Source organism: Equus quagga, chromosome 7, assembly GCF_021613505.1.
Source record: "Equus quagga isolate Etosha38 chromosome 7, UCLA_HA_Equagga_1.0, whole genome shotgun sequence".
NCBI classification, from domain to species: domain Eukaryota; kingdom Metazoa; phylum Chordata; class Mammalia; order Perissodactyla; family Equidae; genus Equus; species Equus quagga.
The window spans coordinates 70,280,010-70,302,652 of NC_060273.1; the positions used below are offsets into that span (position 1 = coordinate 70,280,010).

The 22,643-nt window shown below is 51.8% G+C and overlaps 1 protein-coding gene across 2 annotated transcripts in view; it reads right to left on the minus strand.

Moving 5' to 3' along the window:
- PPARGC1B (PPARG coactivator 1 beta) overlaps positions 1-22,643 on the minus strand; it is a 113,360-nt gene that overhangs the window by 25,419 nt on the left and 65,298 nt on the right. For both annotated transcript variants that reach the window (XM_046666681.1, XM_046666682.1), the window contains exons 2-3: positions 7,731-7,904; positions 1,580-1,789 (exon numbers count right to left, since the gene is read on the minus strand). In XM_046666681.1, coding sequence (XP_046522637.1) covers positions 1,580-1,789; positions 7,731-7,904 — 384 coding nt within the window. The remainder of the gene's footprint in view (positions 1-1,579; positions 1,790-7,730; positions 7,905-22,643) is intronic.

Here is a 22,643-nt window from a genome sequence, read left to right on the forward strand (position 1 = left end):
ATATTCCTCCTAACAGCCTTTGAGACGGGCACCGCTATTAACCCTGCCTTGTAGACCCAGAAGTGGAGTCAGAGAGGTTAGGCGCCCAAGGGACGCAAAAGCATTAATTGTTGGAACTGGGATTCAAACCCAGGTGGTCTGATTCCAGTCTGGAAGGAAGCAGGACCCCTATCAGCAGGAGCCACAATGTGGGACTGAACACCCTCTTGTGCCCAGCACACAGTAGGAGCTTACTAGTCATTTCACAATGCTTTGGGGAACCTGAAGGCAGCGGGAAAGAAGGAAAGGGGTCCTGGCCAAGGAGTGAGAACACCCGGGTTCTAGTCTTCGCAGGCACACCAACTTACTGTGTGACCATGGGAGAGGCCCTCCCCACTCTGGGCCTCAGTTTCCCCAGAGTTGGGCTTGATGATCACCAAGGGCCTTTGCAGCTCAAGCTCTCCACAACCCAAGACCCCTCAGAGCCCTCCCAGCTCCGACAGACTCTGATTCTCCAGCTGAGTCTTATCAACCCCTAGGAGCTACAGAACCAAGGTGAGGAGCCCAAGACAGGTCGTGTGAAGATGGACTTCACACCTCATGACATCTTGGCTTCTGGCACCCTCAGCCTGAGTCAAGAGCAACTGTTCCAGCCACTTTTGAGGTCTACACCCCTTTGAGAATCTCATAAAAGCTGAGGCCTTCTCCCCAGAAAGCTGTGGTTCCGTGTGTGTGTTTCCACATTCCACACAGACTCACACCGACAGCACTGAGCTTGCTGGTGCGAGTAGAACCAGTCAAACCTCTCTGGAGGGCAGTCTGGAGGTATCTGTCTAAAGTGAAAAATCACGCGCTTGTAGACCCAGGAATTCCACTTCTAGGAATCTATCCACTTACGCATGCAAAGGCCTGTACCAGGAGAGCGACCACAGCACTGGAACAAGGGAGGAGTTGAAAGAACATAAATGCCCATCAACCGGGGGGCTGGTTAAGTAAGTGATGGTACACCCTCACAAAGGAACACTATGCAGCCAACACAAAGGATGAAACAGTGCTCCGTGTGCTTGCCTGGAAGTTTCCAAGACACACAGTTGACTGAGAAAAGCAAGGTGCAGAGCAGAGGATAATGGAGGCTCCCTTTTGTAGTAAAAAAATAAAAGAAGGTGGAAGAGGAAAGTCAAATAACAGATCAGTAACCATGGTTACGTGTGGGGAAGGAAAAAGCAACTATGTGACTGGTATGGAGGTTTTGCTTTTAACTGTCCATGTCTCCTGCTTGAATTTTTAGTCTGTGTGCATGTATAATCTTTAGGAAAATGTCTGCCTCTAATTTCAAGGGTTTAACACACAGTTAAGGTCAATCCATGAAATCCCAAAGGCCTAGAGAGTAGAGGCGAAGCCTCTGGCTAGTCTAGTTATACAGGTGGGCAAAGGGAGGCCTCCCATGCCCTGTCCAGGCTGTTTGCCGTGAACCCCGGGGCCGGTGCTACATGGAGACCCCTGCAGGGGCTGGAGCTGGTCTCCCCGCACCCACCACCCCTACAGCCAGAGACCACAGCCCAGACCACCACCATCACTTCAGCTGGAAATAAGTTCTCACCAGTGAGAGCTCGTCCACCTCAGGGGCTGGGGCTGGGGGCTTCTCCAGGGAGGGACTGGGGGGCGCAGACAGGGGGGCAGGTGAAGCACAGGACGGTGCATCTCCACCGTCCAGGGCCGGGAAGGCAGCCAGACCCACGTCATCTTCAGGGATGTCATCCAGGGTCTTGGTGAGCGCTGCCAGGAGGGCTTCATTCTCACTGTCGATTATCTGAAGAGAGGAGTGTGGGTGGGACAGAGAGGCAGAGAGGGGACACGGTTAGTCAATGCCTTTGGCTCATCCATCTTCATGGTAGAAAGCTGCTTTGCATACACGGCTGCATCACCATCACCCTCCTGCCAGCCCCTCTCAGATCCTCCCCATCAGATCCTCTCAGTATGCTGGGACAGCAGAGGCCCAAGAAATGTATTACAGACTCCAAGAATCACAGAAGTTTATAAGCAGGCAGCAGGTGCTAATAGAAAAGGTCTTACCCTGGGAGTCCCAGGCTGGGCTCTGCTGCTCATCAGCGTGTGACCTCAGGCACAGGGCTGTCCACCTGAGACACACCGGTCCCCTCCAGCAAGGACAGCAGCTCCACATCACAGCCTCTTGCATTCAACCCCAGGGACACAGCCCTGAAGCTGGTCTATGCCACTGGTGGCAGCATCCCATTGCAGGTCCCAGGCCCTCTGACCCTGCGGCCCAGGCAGGCGGTAGAAAGCCTGGAAGCTTCAGGGTTTGACCACGACAGTGACAACCGCAGTAGTAATAGAACAGCTGCCGTTTCCCTGAAGGTTCCAGGGGCTCGCTCGCCTCCTCCACTCACAGGGAGGTGGTTAGGAGCTTGGGCTCCAGAGTGGGGTTGAATTCCAGATCCCACCCTTATCAATTGTAGGTCCTTAGGCAAGTTACTTAGTTTCTTCATCTGCCAAATGGGATAACAACAGTACCTACTTCGTAAGGTTATTGTTTAGGACTAAATGAGTTAACGTATGTAAAATGCTTAGAAAATAGTGCCTGCCACATAATAAGCACTATTACTATTACTAGTACTATGATGATTCCTGCTACGATGATGGCGATGATGATGGTGGTGATGACAATGATGATGATGATGATGGTGGTGATGGTGGCAACTCCTCCCCCTCTTCTTCCCTCCCTTCCTTCCCCTAAAACAAGTGTACTGAATGGCTACTCTGTGCTTTGCGTTGTCTAGGCATTGGTGACACAGCATGCCAAGACTGGGACAGCGACTGCCCTCATGGAGTTTTCCGCCGCCCTCCATTGGAGAAGAGAGGTAAACAAGGGAACAAGCAAGATCATTTCAGAGAGTGAGAAAGGCTGGGAAGAAGACAGAAGGAAGCTGTGACGGAGAGTAAGAACGTGGGAAGATTTACAGGCTATTTAGGGTGGTCAAAGAAGGCTGCTCTGGGCAGCTGATACTTAAACTTAGACTTGAAAGATGAGAAGGCACCAGCCAGGCAAAGGGCTGAGGAGAGAAGATGCCAGGCGGAGGGAATCCTAGTGCAAAGGCCTAGGACGAGGAATTTGGCTGATGAGAGGAATGCAAAGGCTTAGTAAATACCGCCTCAGGCAACCCTCACAATAACCTCCACAAGGGGGGACTAGTCTAATCTCCATTTTACATTTGAGGAAACTGAGTCTCATGGAGATTGACTGACGTGTCCAGGGTCACACAGTCAATCCAAGGCAGACGCAGGACGTAACACAGAGCACACCTCACAGAGACGGACCAAGACGCTTCCTTCTCTGATGTCTAAGATCTATAACATGAGGAGGGTCAGCATGCACAGTCCGGGCCCACCAGCCCCCAGGCCCAGGGACCACACTGCTTCTACGTGCGGCCCGAGTGCCTCATTTAGTAAACCCCGGCGGCTGGGCCTGTTCTGGCAGGAGGCACATTCTGTCACATGATGCCTCCCCCAGCACTCTTTCCCATCCCAGGTCAGGCTGTTTATCCTTTCTTCAGGAAGTTCCTCTGAAATACACATCTCGTGACAGCCTTTTGGCTGCACTAAATCTGTTCCAGGCCTTGCAGCCGGAGCAGCAGCTGAGTGATTTGAAGGGGGGACATGGGGAGAAGAGAACAAACACGTTTGTAATTTTTGGAACAGAGCTAAGAATAAAAGAAAAATCAAAAGAAGGTTTTGATTGGGTCTGACCCCAGCCCCGGGGATGGGGGCCCAAGGGCAGATCGGGGCCAGTGGACTGTGGCTTGAGAATGTAATGGGGTTCCCTTGGCTGGCCCCTACCCCCACGCTCAGGCCAGACCCCCAACCCTGTGTTCCCAGAGCCATCTTTCTAGCCTGACGGGGAGTTAGGATCTTGGGACCTGGGGCTCAACAACCATTCTTGGGGCTGACCACCTGGGCTCTCCCACCAGCAGGTGATCTTGGGCAACTTGTTCCCTCTTCTGAGCCTTGCTGTTTTTCTGTAAAGGGGAGGACATGATCCCTGGCCAACCTCCTTCCCGGGACTAGGAGGAAGGCCAAGTCTGGAAGCAGCAATGACGATCCTCAAGTGCTCCCAGGCCTAGCTCAGTGCCTGGGGCTGGGGAGGCACCCAGGCAGATCTGCTGAATGGAAAGATGAATGAACCAAACAAGGACAGACTGAGATTAGCGTCTCGAAGAACATATTCTAGAGGGAAGTCAGTCATCAGCACTGGATGGAATGAGAAATCCCTCTTTCATGGGGAGAGTAACACGGCCCAGAGACATTACACATTATCACAGATATCAGAGCTGGAAGGGCCCTCAGGGATCACATAGTGACCAGGAATGTCAAACATGTGGCCTATGTGTGACCCTTCCCCGTATCACAAACTCACTGTGGCTTAAGTTCCTCCTACACCAGCATCTTTCTTAACATGACCCTCCAGGTAACAACTGCCTATCCATCACAATTGGCACTCACGAGGAAATCCACATGCCATTCTTTTTGGGGTGAAGGTCCAGGAAAGAGACTCGTCAAGGTCTGACAGCAAGTCGGTAGTGGGGGTGGGTGAGGTGCAGCTGTCAAGGACTTAGCGTGTGCCAGGCACCGTGCCAAATGAACACAAAATGGCAAAGACCTCAAGAAGCACCCGATAGGTTGGGCAAAAACAGAATGACTAAAAGAAGGCGTTCCCCTCTCTTCTCGGCCCTCCCTGGGCTGCTCTGCTCTGGAACAGCCAGGTAGGGTTGGAGCATCGTCGCGTCAGGGCCCTAGGATAATCCATCACAGGAGCCACGCCACCCCTCTCCTCTTCCCGGGCCCATTAGCTCGGCTCTCCCTGCTCCGCTTGGTAACGGAGTGCAAATTAATGGAGAGTTAATCAGCTGAGGAAGGGCTATTAATAGACTCGGTCCCACCCCCAACCTTTCTGAGCTGATCTCAAGCCGCAGGAAAACGAGTCTTCAAGACAGCCGAGGGGAAATGCTGCACTTTGAGGGCCTAGAGTGGCTTGAAGGAATGACACAGAACAGAATTTAGGTCATCAGAAGGACATTCAGAAATCCTCCGCTGTCCAAGGGGCTTAACGGAGGTCCAGGAAATCAGTTTTTCCCCCTCTTTTTTCTGGGCGTAGGTCCATAGACTTCATCAGTGTCTAAAAGGACCCAGTGACTCTCCCCTCAACAGATTATGAAACCACGATGGAATCCATGTTCCTTCCTCATTCCTCATGTGGGGAAATGAGGCCCAAGCAAAGGGAGCTACTCGCCCAAAGCCACACGGCAAAGTGTGCCAGAACAACCAAATGTCTGCTTCCTCCAAAACTACATACTAAGGGCCTGCTGTGGTCCTGGCCCTAGGACTCTGGGCACACAGAGAAATGGAAGTCCCTGCCCATGGGGAGTTGTCGACTCTGTAACGGTAGCTGGTTCTCCACTCTCCCCGTCTGTCTCCATAGCAACGGTGCCATTGGACTGTTAGGACACGGCTCTGTGATTCCCACCGGTCAAACGAGAAAACTGCCCCAGCTAGTGGCAGAGGGAGGATTAGAACCTATGGCCCCTGAATCCCACATCAAGGTTTTTGGAACGGGCCATGCCTGGTCTTTGGCAGGAAAGAAAATACTACAATCTGTTACTTCATTCAACACATACGGTTGAGTCTTACAATGTGCAAGGGCCCCAGAAAAGAGTAAAGTGCTGTTTGTCCTCAAGGAGCTTGAAGTCTGAAGGACACACACAGAATGAGATGGGGGCCCAGGAGAGGAAGTAACTGACCAACCACCTTAGGAGATGCTGACATGAGAGCCAGGCATCGAAGGATGTATTCATTTGATAAATATTTATTAAGCCCGGAGAAAGTGCCAGGCTCTGCCCTGGGAATGTAACAATGCACAATGCTGTCATGTCCTCCACCCTCGTGGGGCTTACGATGGGGCTGGGGTGTGAGGCGCTGATCCCATAGGTGCATCAGTGTGTGATGGGTGAAACGGGCCTAGTCTTGGGAGAGCAGGTGGGGAGCGCAGCGCATGAAGGGGAGAGGGGCTGGGAGCCCAAGGGCCACACCAGGCTGACTTGTGTCTGAGACCATTTCATGCACATAGTAGGACCCTGGCAGGAGCTTGCTAGTGGGTCTGACCCGTCTCTGCGTAGGCGAGGTCTGTAAGTCTCAGTGGGGACAGTCGCCACACAGCACCTAACCCCCTCTCACTCGTCAGCTCTCCACAACCTGAAAGCCTTTTCTGGAAGTTGGCCCCCTCAGACGGAGGGCACAGCATAGCCTACCTCTCCTCCTCATTGTTTAGATAAAGAATGGGGGTTCCTGGATGGAGCCAGAACAAGAGCCCAGCCCTGCTGATCCTCATAGTGTTGGCAGGGAGGTGGTGGAGCAGCGAGGGGTATGGGTTCCTGGGTTAGTCTTCACCCCCACCCTTCCTGACTGTGGTGGCCTCAGCTAAGTTACTTAACTTCTCTGAGCTTTACTTCCCTCACCTGTAAAATGGGTTATTAATAGTCCTTTACTTACAGGTTACAAGAGGCTTGGGAAAAATCCAAGCATGAGACCTAGACCCTGTCTACCTCTCCGACTTCATCTCCTAGCACCTTCTCACCTACCACCCTCCAGCCCTTCTGTTCCCCAGCCCAGCAACCTTTCCTGCTCCCTGGCTCCGTGCTTAATGCTCCCTCTGCTTGGAAAGCTCTGGGCCTGCTCTTTGATCTTTGCGTGGCCCCTCCTCGTCCTTCAGCTGCAGCATCCTGCAAGAGGCCTTTCCTGACCACTCAGTCTTCAGATGCTCTTCTCATCCCACATTTTATCCTTTGGCACCCACGTCATAATGACCACTACGTGTTGACTGATCTAGGGTCAGTCTCCCCTCTGTAGAGTCCGTTGATGAACACAGGGCCTGACACACAGAGGGAGCTCTGTAAACATTTCTAGAAGGAACGATACAATCCGTCAGGAGGACTATTTGAGAAGATGCTCATGGCGCAGCACTACGGCATTCCGCACGCAGTATGTTATTGTTGTTGTTGTTGTTATTATTATTATTGCCGGACAGGCACAGGGAGCTATGGCTTCTTCCCCCAATCTTTATGGGGGAGCACATTGTAAGGAAAGAATAATGAATCCGAATGTACCCATCCCCCAGCTTCAACATGACCAGTCTTATTTCATTGACATCATATTCGTCCACAGTAGGGGCCATCTTAAAGGAAATGTCAACCACCACGCGCCTCCGAGGCCGGGAACGGAACACACGGGGGGGAGCGAGGCGTACGCACGCACTGTGCTGCTCGGCCCTGCCTCTTTGTAAATAACCTCCGGGCCCCAACTGAAAAATGGAGATAACTGTACCTTTGTCTGAGAGTTGTTAAGAGAATTAAGTGAGTTAATATACACAGACAGGGACAGTCCTGCCACATGGCAGTCACTCAGTAAATGTGAGTCATTCCCATTACAGTGTCGTCATAGTTATAAGGCCCTAGGGCTCAGAGGCAGCAGATGGGGTTTGAATGCAGTTCAGCTACCGACTAGGTAAATCACCCTAGGCACATGACTTAACCTAGGCACATGACCCAAGATCAGGTGCAGGTTCGGGAGGAGAGACAGGGTCCCAAGAGCTCTGGTGGGCGAGGAGACTTCCGTGCACGAGCAAAGGCAGCACCACGCCTCCAGGGGCAGACAGAGGCATGGCGAGGCTTGGGACGACATACCTGGAAGAGCTCCGAGTCTTCGGGGCTGTACTGGATGGGTTCAGTCTCGGGGTTCTCCGGGCACCACTGCAGCTCCTCGAAGCAGGTGGCCGAGTCGAAGTCACTGGCATCCAGCTGGGACAGGTCGAGCTCGGGAAAGTCAGCGCAGAGTTGCTCCTCCCCAGATGCCCCACCCTGAGGAGACAGGAAGGAAGGAGACATGTCAGAGCTGAGCTTGGCTGGACTTAAACAGGGACCCTCTTACTCATCGCTCTGCCAGCCTGGACCCTTGGCTGCCTTTGGCCAAGGCCTGATTTTGCCAGGTGACCGAGAAATGTAAAGATCTGCTCCACGCTCTCGCACTGTCGAATCTGCTGGGAGCTGAGCCCCACCCCTGACAGTACAAACCCTGCCTGCTACTCTCACCTTCTCCTCTGCACTCCTACACATCCCTCCAGGCCCTGCCCACATAGCATTTCTTTTCTCTCACCAGAAACATTTTGTTGGAAACTCTATTAGAGCCTGTAAATAGAGAGCTACTCTTTTCCATAACTGCTGCCACCTGAAAGGGGATTTCTGAAGGCAACAATCTCTCGATATTAATAATGAGTCAACTAAAAACAGCAACACTAATGGCTGACATTATTAAGTGATTACTATGTTCTAGACAAACACTCACCTATCTTCCCAGGGATTTTACAGGAATATCTGTAAAGTCTAAAACATGGAGGAGCACCCATCAGTAGACAAGAGATACATAAAACTATAATCACGTGTATCATAGAATACTATGGTGCTGTTGAAAAAGAATGAGGCGGATGTCTATGTTCTCTAAGATATGTTAAATAAAAAGCTAAATTGCAGAGTATCAGCAGGTACAGTATTATCCCACGTGTGTAAAGAGAATTAAACAAAATCAAGCTACATGCTTCTCTACATACGATAATACATACGCAAAGGCACAGGAAAAGGTCTAGAAGGCCATAAACCCACATGACGGTGGTGGGGTAGAAGGGAGTCACGGAGGATCTGGTAACAGCACTGACTGGACCAGTGCCGCTCAGGGTGTGGACCCAGGACTGGCGGCGTGAGCATCACCTGGGACTGTGTTAGAAATAAGGCAGATTCTCAGGCCCAACCCACGACCAACTGAATCAGAAGGTGATCACTTCTCACCTTGGTCCCGACTCTAACCCTAGGCACCAAGACAAGACCTGCCGTGCAGATTGAGAAATGGCCCAAGTAGGGGGGTGGACACAGAAACAGAACACCGTAGTGATCAGGAGGGTGGGCCTGGGTGTGGCAGCCCGGAATCATGATCCCCACTCCCCAGCTGTGAAGCCTTGCGCCAGTGCCATCACCCCTCTGAAGCTCCACTGCCTTACCAGTAAAACGCCACACCACCACCTGCCTCACATGGCTACGATGCCACGAGGCCACGTTAGAGCCTGGCTCCATAAGCGCTCACTAAATGTCAGCTAACAGTCATGATAACAAACAAAAAATAATAATAAAAACAACAGCGCTTCATGGCAGGCAGGGGGGTGGAACTGCCTCAGAGAACAGAAAAAGGCCTGTGTGACACTTAAGAGAAATAGGTTTTGCCCAGGCCTTTTCCTTAATTGTTCCCACTTACTAGACCTCATAAATTATGAATAAATGTATATTATTAGCTCAACTTGACACAGGAAAAAGGCTTTTAGCCGAATTTGGGTCAAATGTCTTAATTGGCGTTTTGCAAGAATCCTGCACGCACGGGTGGCAGCCACATGAGGTTCTCTCAAGCGGCCGGTCCCCTGCTCTCGGGCCAGGCAGCATGGTGCCCAGCAAGGCTCTGTCTCTAGAGACACCCACAACCACCCCTGTACTCCACGCGCTAGGAGTTTCTCCAACCCACACACATTCAACAACCATGAGGACCAAGCACCGGGTCATCCCGGGCCAGGTGCTGTGCTGGGTGCCGGGCTGCAGCCAGGGCCAAAATGGGCAAACTCTTGTCCTCTTGGCGCTTACACGCTGCCGGGGAGGCGGGTGCATGGCACCGAAGAAATAATCACAAACATAAAACACGTGATTCTAATTGTGACCATCCAAAAGAGCTGGATGCGACCAGGGGAGTCTGAAGAGGAGAGACACAGGCGCTGCTGTTTTAAGCTCTGGGTCACCAAGGGGACCCCAGCCCCAACCAAGCCCCCAACTGTTCCCAGCCCTGCCCAACACCCCAACTACCAGTCACCAACACTCAACTGTCACCGCCACAGGGGACACAGGAAGATTCTCGGTTGTCTCTCGGGGGCTTCCCTCTCCTCCTGACCCTACAGACTGTGGGGATGCAGGAGTCTTGCCTGTTCTAGACGGGCAGTTGGTTGGTTTCTAGGTTTTGGCTATTATGAAAAAGTCTGCAATATTTGTGTACAAGTCTTTGCATGGACATATGTTTTTACTTATTTGATTTCTCTTGGGTAAATATCTACTAGGAGTAGAATTTCTGGGTCATATGGTAAACGTACATGTGACTATAAAAACTACAAAATTATTCTCCAAAGTGCTTGTACCATTGTACACTCGCATCAGCTGTATCAGAGTTCCAATTGTTCCACTTGGTATTGTCATTCATTCTATTTTTTTTCCTGAGGAAGACTGGCCCTGAGCTCACATCTGTTGCCAATCTTCCTCTTTTTGCTTGAGGAAGATTTGCACTGAGCAAACAACTGCGCCAATCTTCCTCTATTTTGTATGTGGGTCACCGCCACAGTAAGGCTGCTGATGAGTGGTGTATGCCCATGCCCAGGAAGGGAACCCAGGCTACTGAAGCCGAGTGTGCCAAACTTAACCACTAGGCCACGGGGCTGGCCCCCTATCATTTTAATTTGAGCCATGCTAGTGGGTGCATTCCAGGATTTATTAAATGCTGCTATGAGCCAGGCACTGTGACATATAAGACTAAGTTCTTTCCTCCACGAGTTGATATCTTAGCGGGGGAAGAAAACACATAAATATTTCATTACGGATTGTGTTAGTGCTACAAAGGAAACAAACAAAGTGCACCGATGGAGGATGGCAGAGGGAGGGGAACCTATCTTAGATAGGGGGGTCAGGAAAGGCTTCCTGGAGGAGCTGACATCTGAGTTGAGACTTGATGGAGGAGCCAGGCAGTGGAAGAGCCGGGGAAGAACATTGCTGGAGAGGGGCCAGCAAAGGAAAAACCCAAGTGCAGACCAAGCCTAGAGCCTGAGGCATTGACAAGAGGTCCACGAGGCTGCAGCTCGGTGAGCCGGGGGAGCGGGTGGGGGAAGATGCCTTCAGAGAGGCAGGTGGAGGCCGGATCAGGCAGGGATGGTAAGGGATTGGATTTTACTTCAAGTTTGACGGGAGTGGGGCGAGCACAGAAGCAGACAAATGCATTAGGCTGGAGGAGCATCCAAAAGAGGGGCAGGCAGTCAGGCTGGGAGGCACCACTCGGACAGCACCTAGGGCCTGTGGAGCAGGAGGGAAGGCCAAAAGCAGAGACACAGGTGCCGGGCAGCTGGGGCCTCCCTGGCCAGCAAAGCCCCCTGCGATAAGCTCTCTGGGGAGCTCCTTCTATATGTTCCTGATCCCTCTCATCTCGGTAACTCAGAGCAGCCAGCTCTGTAGGACCTGCTTTTTGAGGCTTAGAAACAACTTCATAATCAGCATCCAGAATCCCAGACCGGCCAGGAACCAGCAGCCCTGAGAGGCTCTCCATGCGAGTTGTTGTGGACAATTTGGGAGTCCAACGCCTCTTCAAGAACCACGTAAAAGCTGTGGACATGTTCCCCAAAATGTGTGCGTGTGCATGAAATTTATACTTAATTTCTAGGCCTTGACAGATGCAGCTTAAGAACGCCTGACTTGGTTGATCTATATGCTTCACTTTGCAGATATGGAAACTGAGGCCCAAGGAGGGAAATGGATCTGCTCAGGGTCATCCAGTGAGTATCCTTCCCATCTAAACCATGCCACCTCCTTTACAAAATGCCCATTAAATGGCCATGACTACTGCCCTCATCGATTATCAGAGCAGCTCACCATACTCAAAGCATACCTGGGCCATAAAAATAAAGATACCTCAGCTTCACGGCCTATTCGATCAGAGCGGAGGCCACTCTCCCTGGAAACCACTGAGCACTGCGTTAACAGCGACTGCTGCGGCCTGCTCCATATGTGGAGAGGCTTTGGAAGGGGTGCCCCAGGTGATCCAGTCCTCTTTGGAAGGTCTGACTTGAGCCCTTCTTGTCCTGTACTGGCTGACTTCTGTGGGGCCCACCAGCAGCTCCACCACACAGGACCAACAGCCATTGGTCTCATCAGGCGATTATTCTATGCCAAGGGCCATGCCAAGTGCGTCGTATGTATTCTCTCATCAAGTCTTAAAACAACCCTGCAGGCAAGTGTCATTGTCCTCATGTTACTAATCGGGAAACTCAGAGACCACTTGTGTTCATTCACCACGGCTGCCTTAGTAACAAAGCACCACAGATTGCGGCTTCTCCAACAGGAAGGTCTTGCCTCACAGGCCGGAGGCCGGACGTCTGAAACCAAAGCGTCAGCAGGGTGGGTTCCTTCTGAGGGCTGTGAGGGAAGGATCTGGTCAAGGCCTCTCTCCTTGGTTGTGGAGATGGCTGTGGCCATCTTCTCCCTGGCTCTTCACGTCATCTTCCCTCTGTGCCTGCCTGTCTCTGTGCCCAAATTTCCCCTTCGATAAGGACACCAGTCCGCTGGGATTCGGGCCCACCCTAATGCCCTCATTTTAACTTGATGACCTCTGTAGAGAAATAAGGCCACATTCTGAGGTACTGGGGGTTAGGACTCCAGCACACCTTTTTTGGGAGGACACAACTCCACCCATAGCACCCAGGGTCCCGGAAAGGTGAGATTCAAACCCAAGTGTCTTCGCTCCCTACAAAGGCTGTGCCATCATCTGACATCCTGCTTCGGAAAGGGAGGAGGAACATTCAAGACCATTTATTCCCACTGACAGACAGGGAGACGGAGCTTCAGACAGGCTGGAAAAGACCCAAGTCACACGAGCAGGGACAGGTCTAGGCCAAATGTGCCGTGCTCTGCACCAGCCTCACGTGGATGGTGCCCTCATCACAGGTCTGCACGCACTCCCGGGTGGGACCCTCTGGTTGCTGAGCCTTGTGAGTCCATTCCTCCAGCAACACCACACGCCCGATCTGAAAGGCACGTGGCTGCCCCGAGCCAGGGAGATAAATGCCCCTGGCCGTGGATTAATGGTGTTTTGTCTAGATTCACGTAAGTGGCTTCATTGGAAGCCTGTGTATCTTGTTGGAAATCGATTCCCTGCTTAAGAAAGAATGCATCTTCAGGAAAAATTGGTGGCTCCACTTTCCTGACAACAATCAGCAAATTGCCTTGCTCAGTGCCTGGCCCAGAGCACATTCTCAGAGCCGCTGAGTGGAAGGAAGCAGGAGGGCGAGGAGGGGGGGACCACAGTGACAGAGCTTGGGTCCTGGGCCTGTCCGTACTCACAGTGCATCCTTCAGTGCGTGGTCACCCCTCTCGGGTTCTCACTGACCCCTCTAGAAAAGAGAACATCAACCGGATGGACCCTATGGACCCCTCTTGCTCAAGCATCTGATACGATTTTGTACTTCTCTAGTTTCTCAGATCTACATAGGCTCTGGGGAAATATTTAGGTAGAACTCAGCATTTAATAAATAAATTAATGAATGAATTTATAGAGGGGGAGACAAAGGTGCAGAGAGGACTGTCTTGAAATAGCAGGGAATGAAGCAGACAAGGGGGCAAAGGACTAGGCCTGGCTTTGCTACTCACACTAATCCTTTCAGGTTAGGACACAAATTTTGCCACCTGCTTCTGTTGACAAAAATAGGGATACTAAAAGGAATCCAGGGTTCCTACAAAGATGAAGTGACATAGGTCGGGAGCCTAGCATGCATCAGATATCCCACGAACGGTGGTCACCAATGCAGCCCTTACAGCTGACATTCAAGTGACGTTCATAGCTATGGTCTCACTGGTACAGGATGCAGGAGGTGTTCAGCGGTCAGCGTCCCCACCTGACTGATGGGAAACTGGGGCTCTTGAAGGATCAATGCATCATGAACTTGTCTTCTGATCCATCCCCGAGTCCTACACCTGCTGGCTCTCCTAATCCTGTGTTCCTTCAACCTCCATCAGCCCCCTGATCCGTGTTATCATCGCTCACGGTTTCCGTTGGAGGAATGGTCTTGCTCTGCCAGCCAGACCACACTGCCTCTCTCAGGGCCTGCCTGAGATGGTGGGGAAGTGGCCCCACCCAGGCCTGACAGACTTCTTGACCACCATCTTGGACACCCTAGGTACTGCCCTACTGCCAGGTTGGAGCCTGCTCCACTGACAAGAAGTTGCATTTGATGGTCAGAAGCAAGTTTTCGGGGGCCAGCCTGGTGGCATAGTGGTTAAGTTTGCACACCCCTCTTCGGCGGCCTGGGGTTTGCAGGCTCGGATGCTGCGTGCAGATCTACACACCACTGGTCAAGCCATGCTGTGGCGCTGTCCCACATACAAAATAGAGGAAGACTAGCACAGATGTTAGCTCAGAGACAATCTTCCTCAAGCAAAAAGAGGAAGATTGGCAACAGATGTGAGCTCAGTGCCAATCTTCCTCACCAAAAAAAAAAAGGAGGAGGAAGTTTTCCCTTTTAAATTGCTGTCAGGAATGCCCAGACCAGCAGTGAGATCTGCTAGGGTGGCAGGTACCCGGCACTGGGATCACGTTTCCCACCTCTCTAACCATGGCGGATACGACTAACTGCTCACAGATCTACTTCCTGCTGAGCCCCAAGACTGCTCAACAGGAAGCCTTAGCAGCCAGCACTAATCAATGAGACCCAGACCCAGCCTAGTCTGGACCTATGACTCTGTGCCTCCACTCGCCTTCTCGGAAGGAAGGAAGGTAAGTATTCATCCCACAAAGCCATTTCATTATACGAATGTTTTCTTCTCCTCCCTTCCACCTGTTATTTGGCTAGCCTCCCACCCATTCCCCTTCCTAAGGGCGGCAGCCCCCTAGTTTTCCTTGGCGAAGCCGCCTCTTGCCTCCACCCAGGTGATCCAGAGCAGAGGCCACAGTCTGGCTAATAAAAGTGCTTCATCCAGTGACAATAACTGGCTCAACTGGCTCAGGAGTGGGTCAGAGTGAACACCAGGAATTTGCTGGAGCATTTGGACAAGGGGGCTCAGCTGGTTGAACTTATTTTGGAGAGGCTGGCAGCCATCTTTGCCACACCTGGGAAGAGCTTGCCCGAGAATGAAGCCAGCACGGGGGATCCAGAGCCAAGAAGCAGAAAGAGACGGATTCCTGATAAAATAATTTAAACATTTGGATCCAGCTGTCCCTGAGTCCAGTCTATTCCCCGTACTTTGCAGTTTCTTTTGTGTGTGTGTGCTTTTGTTTTTGTTTTTGTTTTTGGTGAGGAAGATTGGCCCTGAGCTAACATCTGTTGCTAGTCTTTCTCTTTTTTTCTTTTTCTCCCCAAAGGCCCCCAGTACATAATTGTTATCCTAGCTGTAGGTCATTCTACTTCTTCTATATGGGATGCCACCACAACATGGCTTGATGAGTGGTGTGTAGGTCCCCACCCAGGATCCAAACCAGCCAACACCAGGCTGCCGAAGTGAAGCACACAAACTTAACCACTCAGCCATGGGGCCAGCCCCTTCCACAGTTTCATGAATGATTAACTTCCCTTTATAGATTACGTGTCAGTTGGCATTTCCGTCACCTATCAATGAAAAAGTTATGACTAATTTGTCTCTCTTACATAAAAAAAAAACAAATCTTTCCACTGTCTTTCAAATTAGTACAGAACTCCTAAACAGGCTTCTAGGAGAATAAGTAGGAAGAGCAATTGGTCTTAGGCCCTACAGAAATACTTATAGCATCTCCTGAAACAAGACTCAGGAGCCACAGACACAAAGTTAAGCTTCAGAAAGAATAAGTAGAAAACGGAGGGGCTCTGAGCCCAGCCTGAAAGAACAAAACACCGTGAACTTAGAGATAAACCTGACCATTGAAAGAATCTCCCAACCACTCAAGGCAAAGCATCCCAATCCGTCATTCAAGGCCCTTTCCACGTGCAAGCATCTGGCCCGAGGCCTGCCCAGCACAAACCCAGTGATGCCCAGCCCTTTACAGCAGGGTCAGAAGCCCCAGCCACGCAGCTGCCCGCTCAGGGCTTAGTGTAAGGTGACCCGACAGAGGTCACCAGGTCTGGCGAGAGTAGGTTCTCCAGCCCAGAGAGCAAAACAGGGTCCAGGGCTCAGAACTGGGCTACAAGGCCAGGCCAGACCCAGCCAACCAGGGATGATGACCAGCTAACAGTGGCCTGGGGAAGGCAGCTCTGCATGGTGGGCAGGCCAAGAGGATGGAGGAAGCTGGGGTCCCTGACGCTGTGACGCGCCAAATCGCCCCGGGACACCTACCTCAGCAAGTGAGAGAGGACTCAACTTGGAGCTTCGTGAACTTTTGGTCATTTGGGGGTTTTCCTATCACTTGCAGCCAAACCTGATCCTAACCAGGCCCTCTCAGGCCTTTGGTACAACAGAAGCACCCCTAACCAGCCTCTACCTAATCAACCAGCCAGGTTAACCAACACTCTCCATCTGTAACACGGCCCTTTACTAACGCCAAGGTACCCCCGAGCCTCAGAGACGACTCTCCAGGGCACCCGCAGCTCCGCTCCCACCAGCCAGGTTGTTTGTTTCCTGGGAATCAGTTGTGTTTTTTCCCAAACCTGTTACTATAATTATAAAATTTAATTAAACAGTCCATAAACAGGAAATGTGAGTACAAAAGAAGAGATTTCAATGGAAACTAAGTTGAAGGCTGTGGAAGGATTCAATAAAGTTGAGTTACTAAAAAACAAAATCCTGCTGTCAAACTACGCGTGGGTGAGAGAATAGTAAAGGATTGGGAGAAACTGGCAAGAATCTGGAAGGATTCTGCACTCAGGTTGCTTGACCAGAGTCTAAATTCTTGATCTGACTGAATGACCCCCCAGTCCTGAAACAGGAGCCCTGGCATGCGGGCGCGGACGTGCAGGGGAGATGACAGCACCCCCGCAGTTCTGCAGGCAAGGCCTGGCAAACAGGAACCTACATGTACATGGCCCCATGAAAAAATAACATTGGGTGTCATATTTTGCGGCTCTGTGCTTTCACTGACTTTTTCCCAGGAATTCCCCTCTCCAGCCCTCCACTCCCAGCTCCAGAGCCCACTGTCATCAGCTAAGAAGGTGACGCTGGGACGTGGACTCCCACCTCCACCGAACAGGAAATCAAGCGTTCCGACGGACCACCACCACACAGTGCCAGGGGTGAGGGCCCTGGAGGAGTGTGTGGAAACACTTCTAGAGACTAATGTCTTATCTCGTGGGTGAGAGGCTCAGAGAGAAGGACGGGGAGTCACCCAAGGTCCACAGAGCCAGCTCCTGGCAGGGTAAGGACACAAACTGGGATCTCCGGGGTCCCCGTTCAACTCTTCCCAAAATGACAGGCCACCTTCTCAACAGCTGTGGCCCATACACCAAAACCTCCGTGTTAGATCCTTCCCCCTTTGAAAGGCAAAGGAAAGAGCGAACAGAAGGACTCCTGGGGCAGGTGTTACCTTACTCAGTCGCCTCTCCTTCAAGCAGGCCCTTATCCAATGGAGATCTGTCAAGTCTCTTGCAGCTGGGCCCAGTGAGGTGACCTGGATGTCCTGGCAGGTGGCTGTGCAGAGCCCAGACGCCCCTCCCCTGGCACTGAGGTCTCAGAGGGCGCCATCAGCTCTCTCCCCTCCCCACTGCAGCCGCAGGGACGCTGGCACCTGGCAGGGGTGCCTTTCAGCAGGCACTGGCTGCCCAGGTCTGGGAAGGTGGTGTGTGTTTTGGTTTTCTTTGTTGTTGTTGAGGAAGACTCACCCTGAACTCACATCTGCTGCCAACCTTCCTCTATTTTTCATATGTGGGATGCCACCACAGCATGGCTGGTGAGTGGAGCAGATCCATACCCAGGATCCAAACCCACGAACCTGGAGCGTGCGTAACTTTAACCACTTGGCCACGGGGCCGGCCCCGACATTTTTTCTTTTTTTAAACAATAAAAGTTTGAAGTATATTCTACAACACAAGCGAGCAGCGAAGGTGCTTAGGGGTAGGGTTGGACGCACACTGTGTTTGCCTGCAACTACAGTCAATTTTACACACTTCAATTCAAGGGCCTCTGGAATTCAAAGGAGAGTGGCAGGAAAACCGCTCCGTAAACTGCGAAGCACGTGCGCATCGCTTGTTAAGGCCCATGGAGGCAGAGCTGGCCCTGGCTCCTCACTTGCCGGTACAGGGCGCGTCCCGGAGATGAGCTCCCTCATGGAACTGCCGCGCGGCTTGAGTTTCCACCCAGGGCCTCTGCGCTGGCAGCTCCCTCAGCCTGGAGGCCTCCTCTCTCTGCCATCTCCGGGTGGCTGTCCCTCATCACCCCATCCCAGATTAAGTGTCCCTCCCAGATGGGCCCTCCTGACCACGGCCTCCTAAGTGGCCACCCACCTCTCTCTTACCCATCATCCTTCTGCAACTCGCTGAATTAGCACTTGCCATTCTCTGATGTTTTCCCCTTTTTCCCCAGGATTTTTCGAAATTGTGGTAAAATATACATAAGATTTACCATTTTAGCCATTTTTGACGTGCAGTTCAGCGGCATGAAGTACATTCACACTGTCGTGCCACCATCACCACCACCCCTCTCCAGAAGGCCTCCCCATTTTTCGTGCATCTCCTTGGGTACTGTTGTCTCCTCCCCTGGCTGGTAGCTCCACGTGAGTGGAGGCCATGTCTGTCTTGTTCCCTAGCACGATGCCTGGCACACAGTAGGTCCTCAATAAATAAATGAGATGAATGTGGAAGTGCCTTGTAAACTGTAAAGGGCAGTGCACGAAACCAAGAGAAGCCAACAGGGACATTTTTTCCATACAGCCCCAGGATGGAAGACAAGGCCAAATCGCCCAGCAGCCTCAGTTACCAGATAACGATTTCGAGTTTTTGCCCAACTCGGTGAGGACAAAACGGCCGAGAGTCCTCCTCTTTCCTGGTTCCAGGACCCCCTGCGAGGTCAAGAATGAAGATACGCGATCACACACACCACCTGACATCGACACGCACCGTTTCAACACATCAGCTCCACTGAGAGCCACATTTTATCAGTCGCTGAAGGGGAGGCACAAAAATAGATGTAGGGATCAAATGGCACCCTCAGCTGCCCTCTGGACACTCAGGCATGGTTGAAAGGCCTTGGCATACGAGGACCTGCGGCCTGGGGACCCGGGGACAGAGTCCGCCGTCATAGTGGTGCACAGAGATGGGGAGGTTGCATCAGGGCTAGGATGAGGGACAGGGGAGGGAGGCACCCGCCTTCGGCACCACAAAACTCAGGCATCAAGACAGATCACGTTTTACTGTCACATTGTGAAAAAATCAAAATTAATGCAAAAAAATCCATGGTGAGCAAAATATCACAATTCTAAACAAAGACAGGGTCTGTGGTCCTGACTTTTCCTTTTGCCGCGGGCACCTGGATAGCTCTGCAAGGCACTCCCACTGCTCCTGCCTTTATTCAAAGATCTGGTATTTTGTCCAGCATGGATATTTTGGCATCAATTATTATTATTTTTAAACGTTGCATTAAAATAAGATTTATCTTGATTACCGAGGTTTTTGGCACCTCCTTAAATCTTGTGCCTGAGCCAAGTGTCTCCTTTGCCTCACCGGAGTCCCGGTCTGCATGGAGATGGTGACAGAGTTACTGTATGTGCAGGGGACAAAAATGAGATCAGATCACTTCACTTTGTGGGGCCTCAGTTTCCCCATCTCTACAATGGGGCCCACAACACTCCAGTTGCTGTGGAATTATCCTAGCCCTGCCCAATGAGGTATTTTGGACAGGAAAGTGGGAAAATTCTAATGTGCCGTGTGTGTGGGAGGAACTGTTTTTACATTTTTCTCAAAGGTAGTGAATGGTCTAACAGAGGAGAGGGTAGCACTCAGTTTTGAAGCAAGTTGCAGAACACTTACCTCATTTATAATGAAAGGAGTGAAGCACCCAGGGTTCACAGGTTCGGATCCAGGGCATGGACCTAGCTTCACTCATCAAGACACATTGTGGTTGTATCCCACATAAAATAGAGGAAGATGGGCACAGATATTATAGCTCAGGGCCAGTCTTCCTCACACACATACAAAATAATATATATATATATATATATATAAAGAAAAAAAGAAAAAGGACCCAGCTTTGGGATGATGAAAAAGTGACGGAAATGGCTAGTGGTGATGGTGGTACAACCTGTGAAGGTACTCAATGCTACTGAATTGTACACTTAAAAATGGTTGAAATGAGCAATTTTATGTTACGTGTATTTTACCACAATAAAATAAAAATAAATATTAAAAAGTGCCTGGGGGCCGGCCCAGTGGCATAGTGGTTAAGTTCACACACTCTGCTTCGATGGCCTTCAGTTCACAGATTCGGATCCCAGGCGCAGACTGAGACATCACTCATCAACCATGTTGTGGCAGCATCCCACATACAAAATAGAGGAAGATTGGCACAGATGTTAGCTCAGCGACAATCTTCCTCACACAAAAAGAAGAAGACTGGCAACAGATGTTAGCTCCAGGCCAATCTTCCTCACCAAACAAAACAAAACAAAACAAAAAGTGCCTGAGATCTAAAAAAAAAAAGTGCCCGGCACACTCCATCAGGAGATGTTCTCTGGGGTCCCATAGTATCTGTATTCTTGGGTTCTATTAACATGTTTCTTACTCTGGCTGGCAGGAGACACTGATGGAAGCTGGGCCAGGGCTCAGCTGAGAAGCCCTTCCGCCTGTTAACACTGTTATAAATAACACAGAAAGAGGCAGAAAGGGGGTGTTGGCAGGAGAGTGAAGGTCAGGCAGCCCCTCCGTGGCATTTGAGGAAATGTCACGCTCAACGGGCCAGCAAGGTGCCAGCTAACATCTTCAGCCCAGAGGTGCCTGCAGCCTTGCTGTTGTGCCTGGGAGCCCGCAGGGCAGGACTCCCACCAGGGAAGGGCAGCCCCGAGGTGGTCGGCTTCCAGGGGTTCTGTGCAGGGAGGGACCAGGTGGAGAGGCAGTGGGTAGCTGAGGATCCCCTCCAAGCCCAGCAGGTAGGGGCTGAAGTCAGCTCCCCAAGAACGTGGGCCAGGACTCAGCCACCGACACACGGGCTTCAGCTTGTCAGCCAGCACACAACCCACCGAGAGAGATGACTCAGCAACGCTCAATCCACAACTGCCCCTGCTGGGGCTGCTGCACAGCGTGGGAGCCAGAGGGCCTCACAGCCCATCTGGCCCTGCGGTTCCCACGCTAGGCTCCCTGGGGAACCCCCTGCACGCTCTCCACCCCCACAGCCCGCCAGGGCCCTGGGCTTTGAAGTGGGAGGGATTATGAGGGAGTTAATTAATTAGGTTTTCCATTTTTATCAACTAAAAACCATACAGCGGCAGCTCATCTTACTCCTATTTAACCCGAGTGAATTCAACACTATGAGCTTGGCAACAAGCAAATACATAAAGAGCCAAATTTCTATTTCTTTCTTACATATTAGAAATATGATGACATTCTATTTTGCACATAAATTCTCTATTTTCCCATACCCACACACTCGTACCTATTATTCATACACACTATTTTGTGGGCAATTTAAGGGCTTTAGGAGGTTAATTTGAATCCTCAGACTAAGAAGCCACTCCCCCAGGAGATGGTACCTACCACTCGGAGTGTCTTAGTGGCACATTAGCAGGGTGGGTATCCCCCCATTTTACAGATGAAGCAGCTAAGGCTCAGGGAGGCGAGACTTTGCTAAGCAGAATGTGAATCCAGCCCTAACCCCCAAGTTCTCTGCTGCCAGGCCCTCCTGCCCCCTGCTCAGGCCAACCTCAGCTGTTAATAACACTGTGTGTGGCGGGGGGCAGGGGGTGCTCTTCCTTGCTCTGTGCAAGTTTATCTGCTAGACTTTGAAATAACGGAGAGGGAAAAAGTTCTCAAGGCCCTGCTGGTACCTTTGAGCATCTTCACGGGTTCGGGAAGCCCAGGGAACAAGTTGCTGTGTAGACCGTGGAGGACAGCGTCAAAGCTCCATCCTCGAGGGGCCGGGGCTTGCCCCTCCTCACCAGGGAGCCGGAGGCAGAGCTGAGACCAGTGGTAGACACTCCCTCTCCTGCTTCAGAGCCTTCCCTGACTCCTCACTGCCCTAGACACAAACCCTGAGTCCTCCCCGGGCCGCCGAGGCCTGGCACAGCCTGGGTCCACCTCGTCTCCAGCCACCTCCTGGACTCTCCTGCCCTCCCCACACGCAGACACAGTAGCCTTCTGGAAGAAAACCCGCTCGGCTCGAGCTCTCCACCTGGGACACCTCCCCAGGTCCGAGGCCTCCTCCCCAGCACTGGGTCTCAGCGAGGGAGCCCTTCCCCCACCCCAGCCCGGGCGGTTGCTGTGGATTAATCACTGTGTTACCCACAGCGTGAACCAGGGACCGTCTGTCCCCCTCCAGCACGTAAGCTGCAGGAGGGCAGCATCTGGGCTTGTCCTCTGTGGAATCGCAGTGCCTGGAACAGTGTCCCACGCGGCACAGGTGCCCACTGACCCTTCATGGGATGGGTGGGGGCAGGTGGGGGGCTCGGAGTCCCCACTTCCCAGGTCAGTGTGGGCATCTCCGCCCCACATTACTGTGATGTCTGCGAGGTCTCTCTCACGCACCCCCCTTTACTGGGGGTGGGGTCTGGCTGGCTTCCTTCCGCATCCATTTATTCCCTCATGGAAACTCCTGCCTCGCCTTTCCCAGTGGTCGGCTGATGAGAAACCCAGACCCACGGGCTCCCAGATAAAGCTG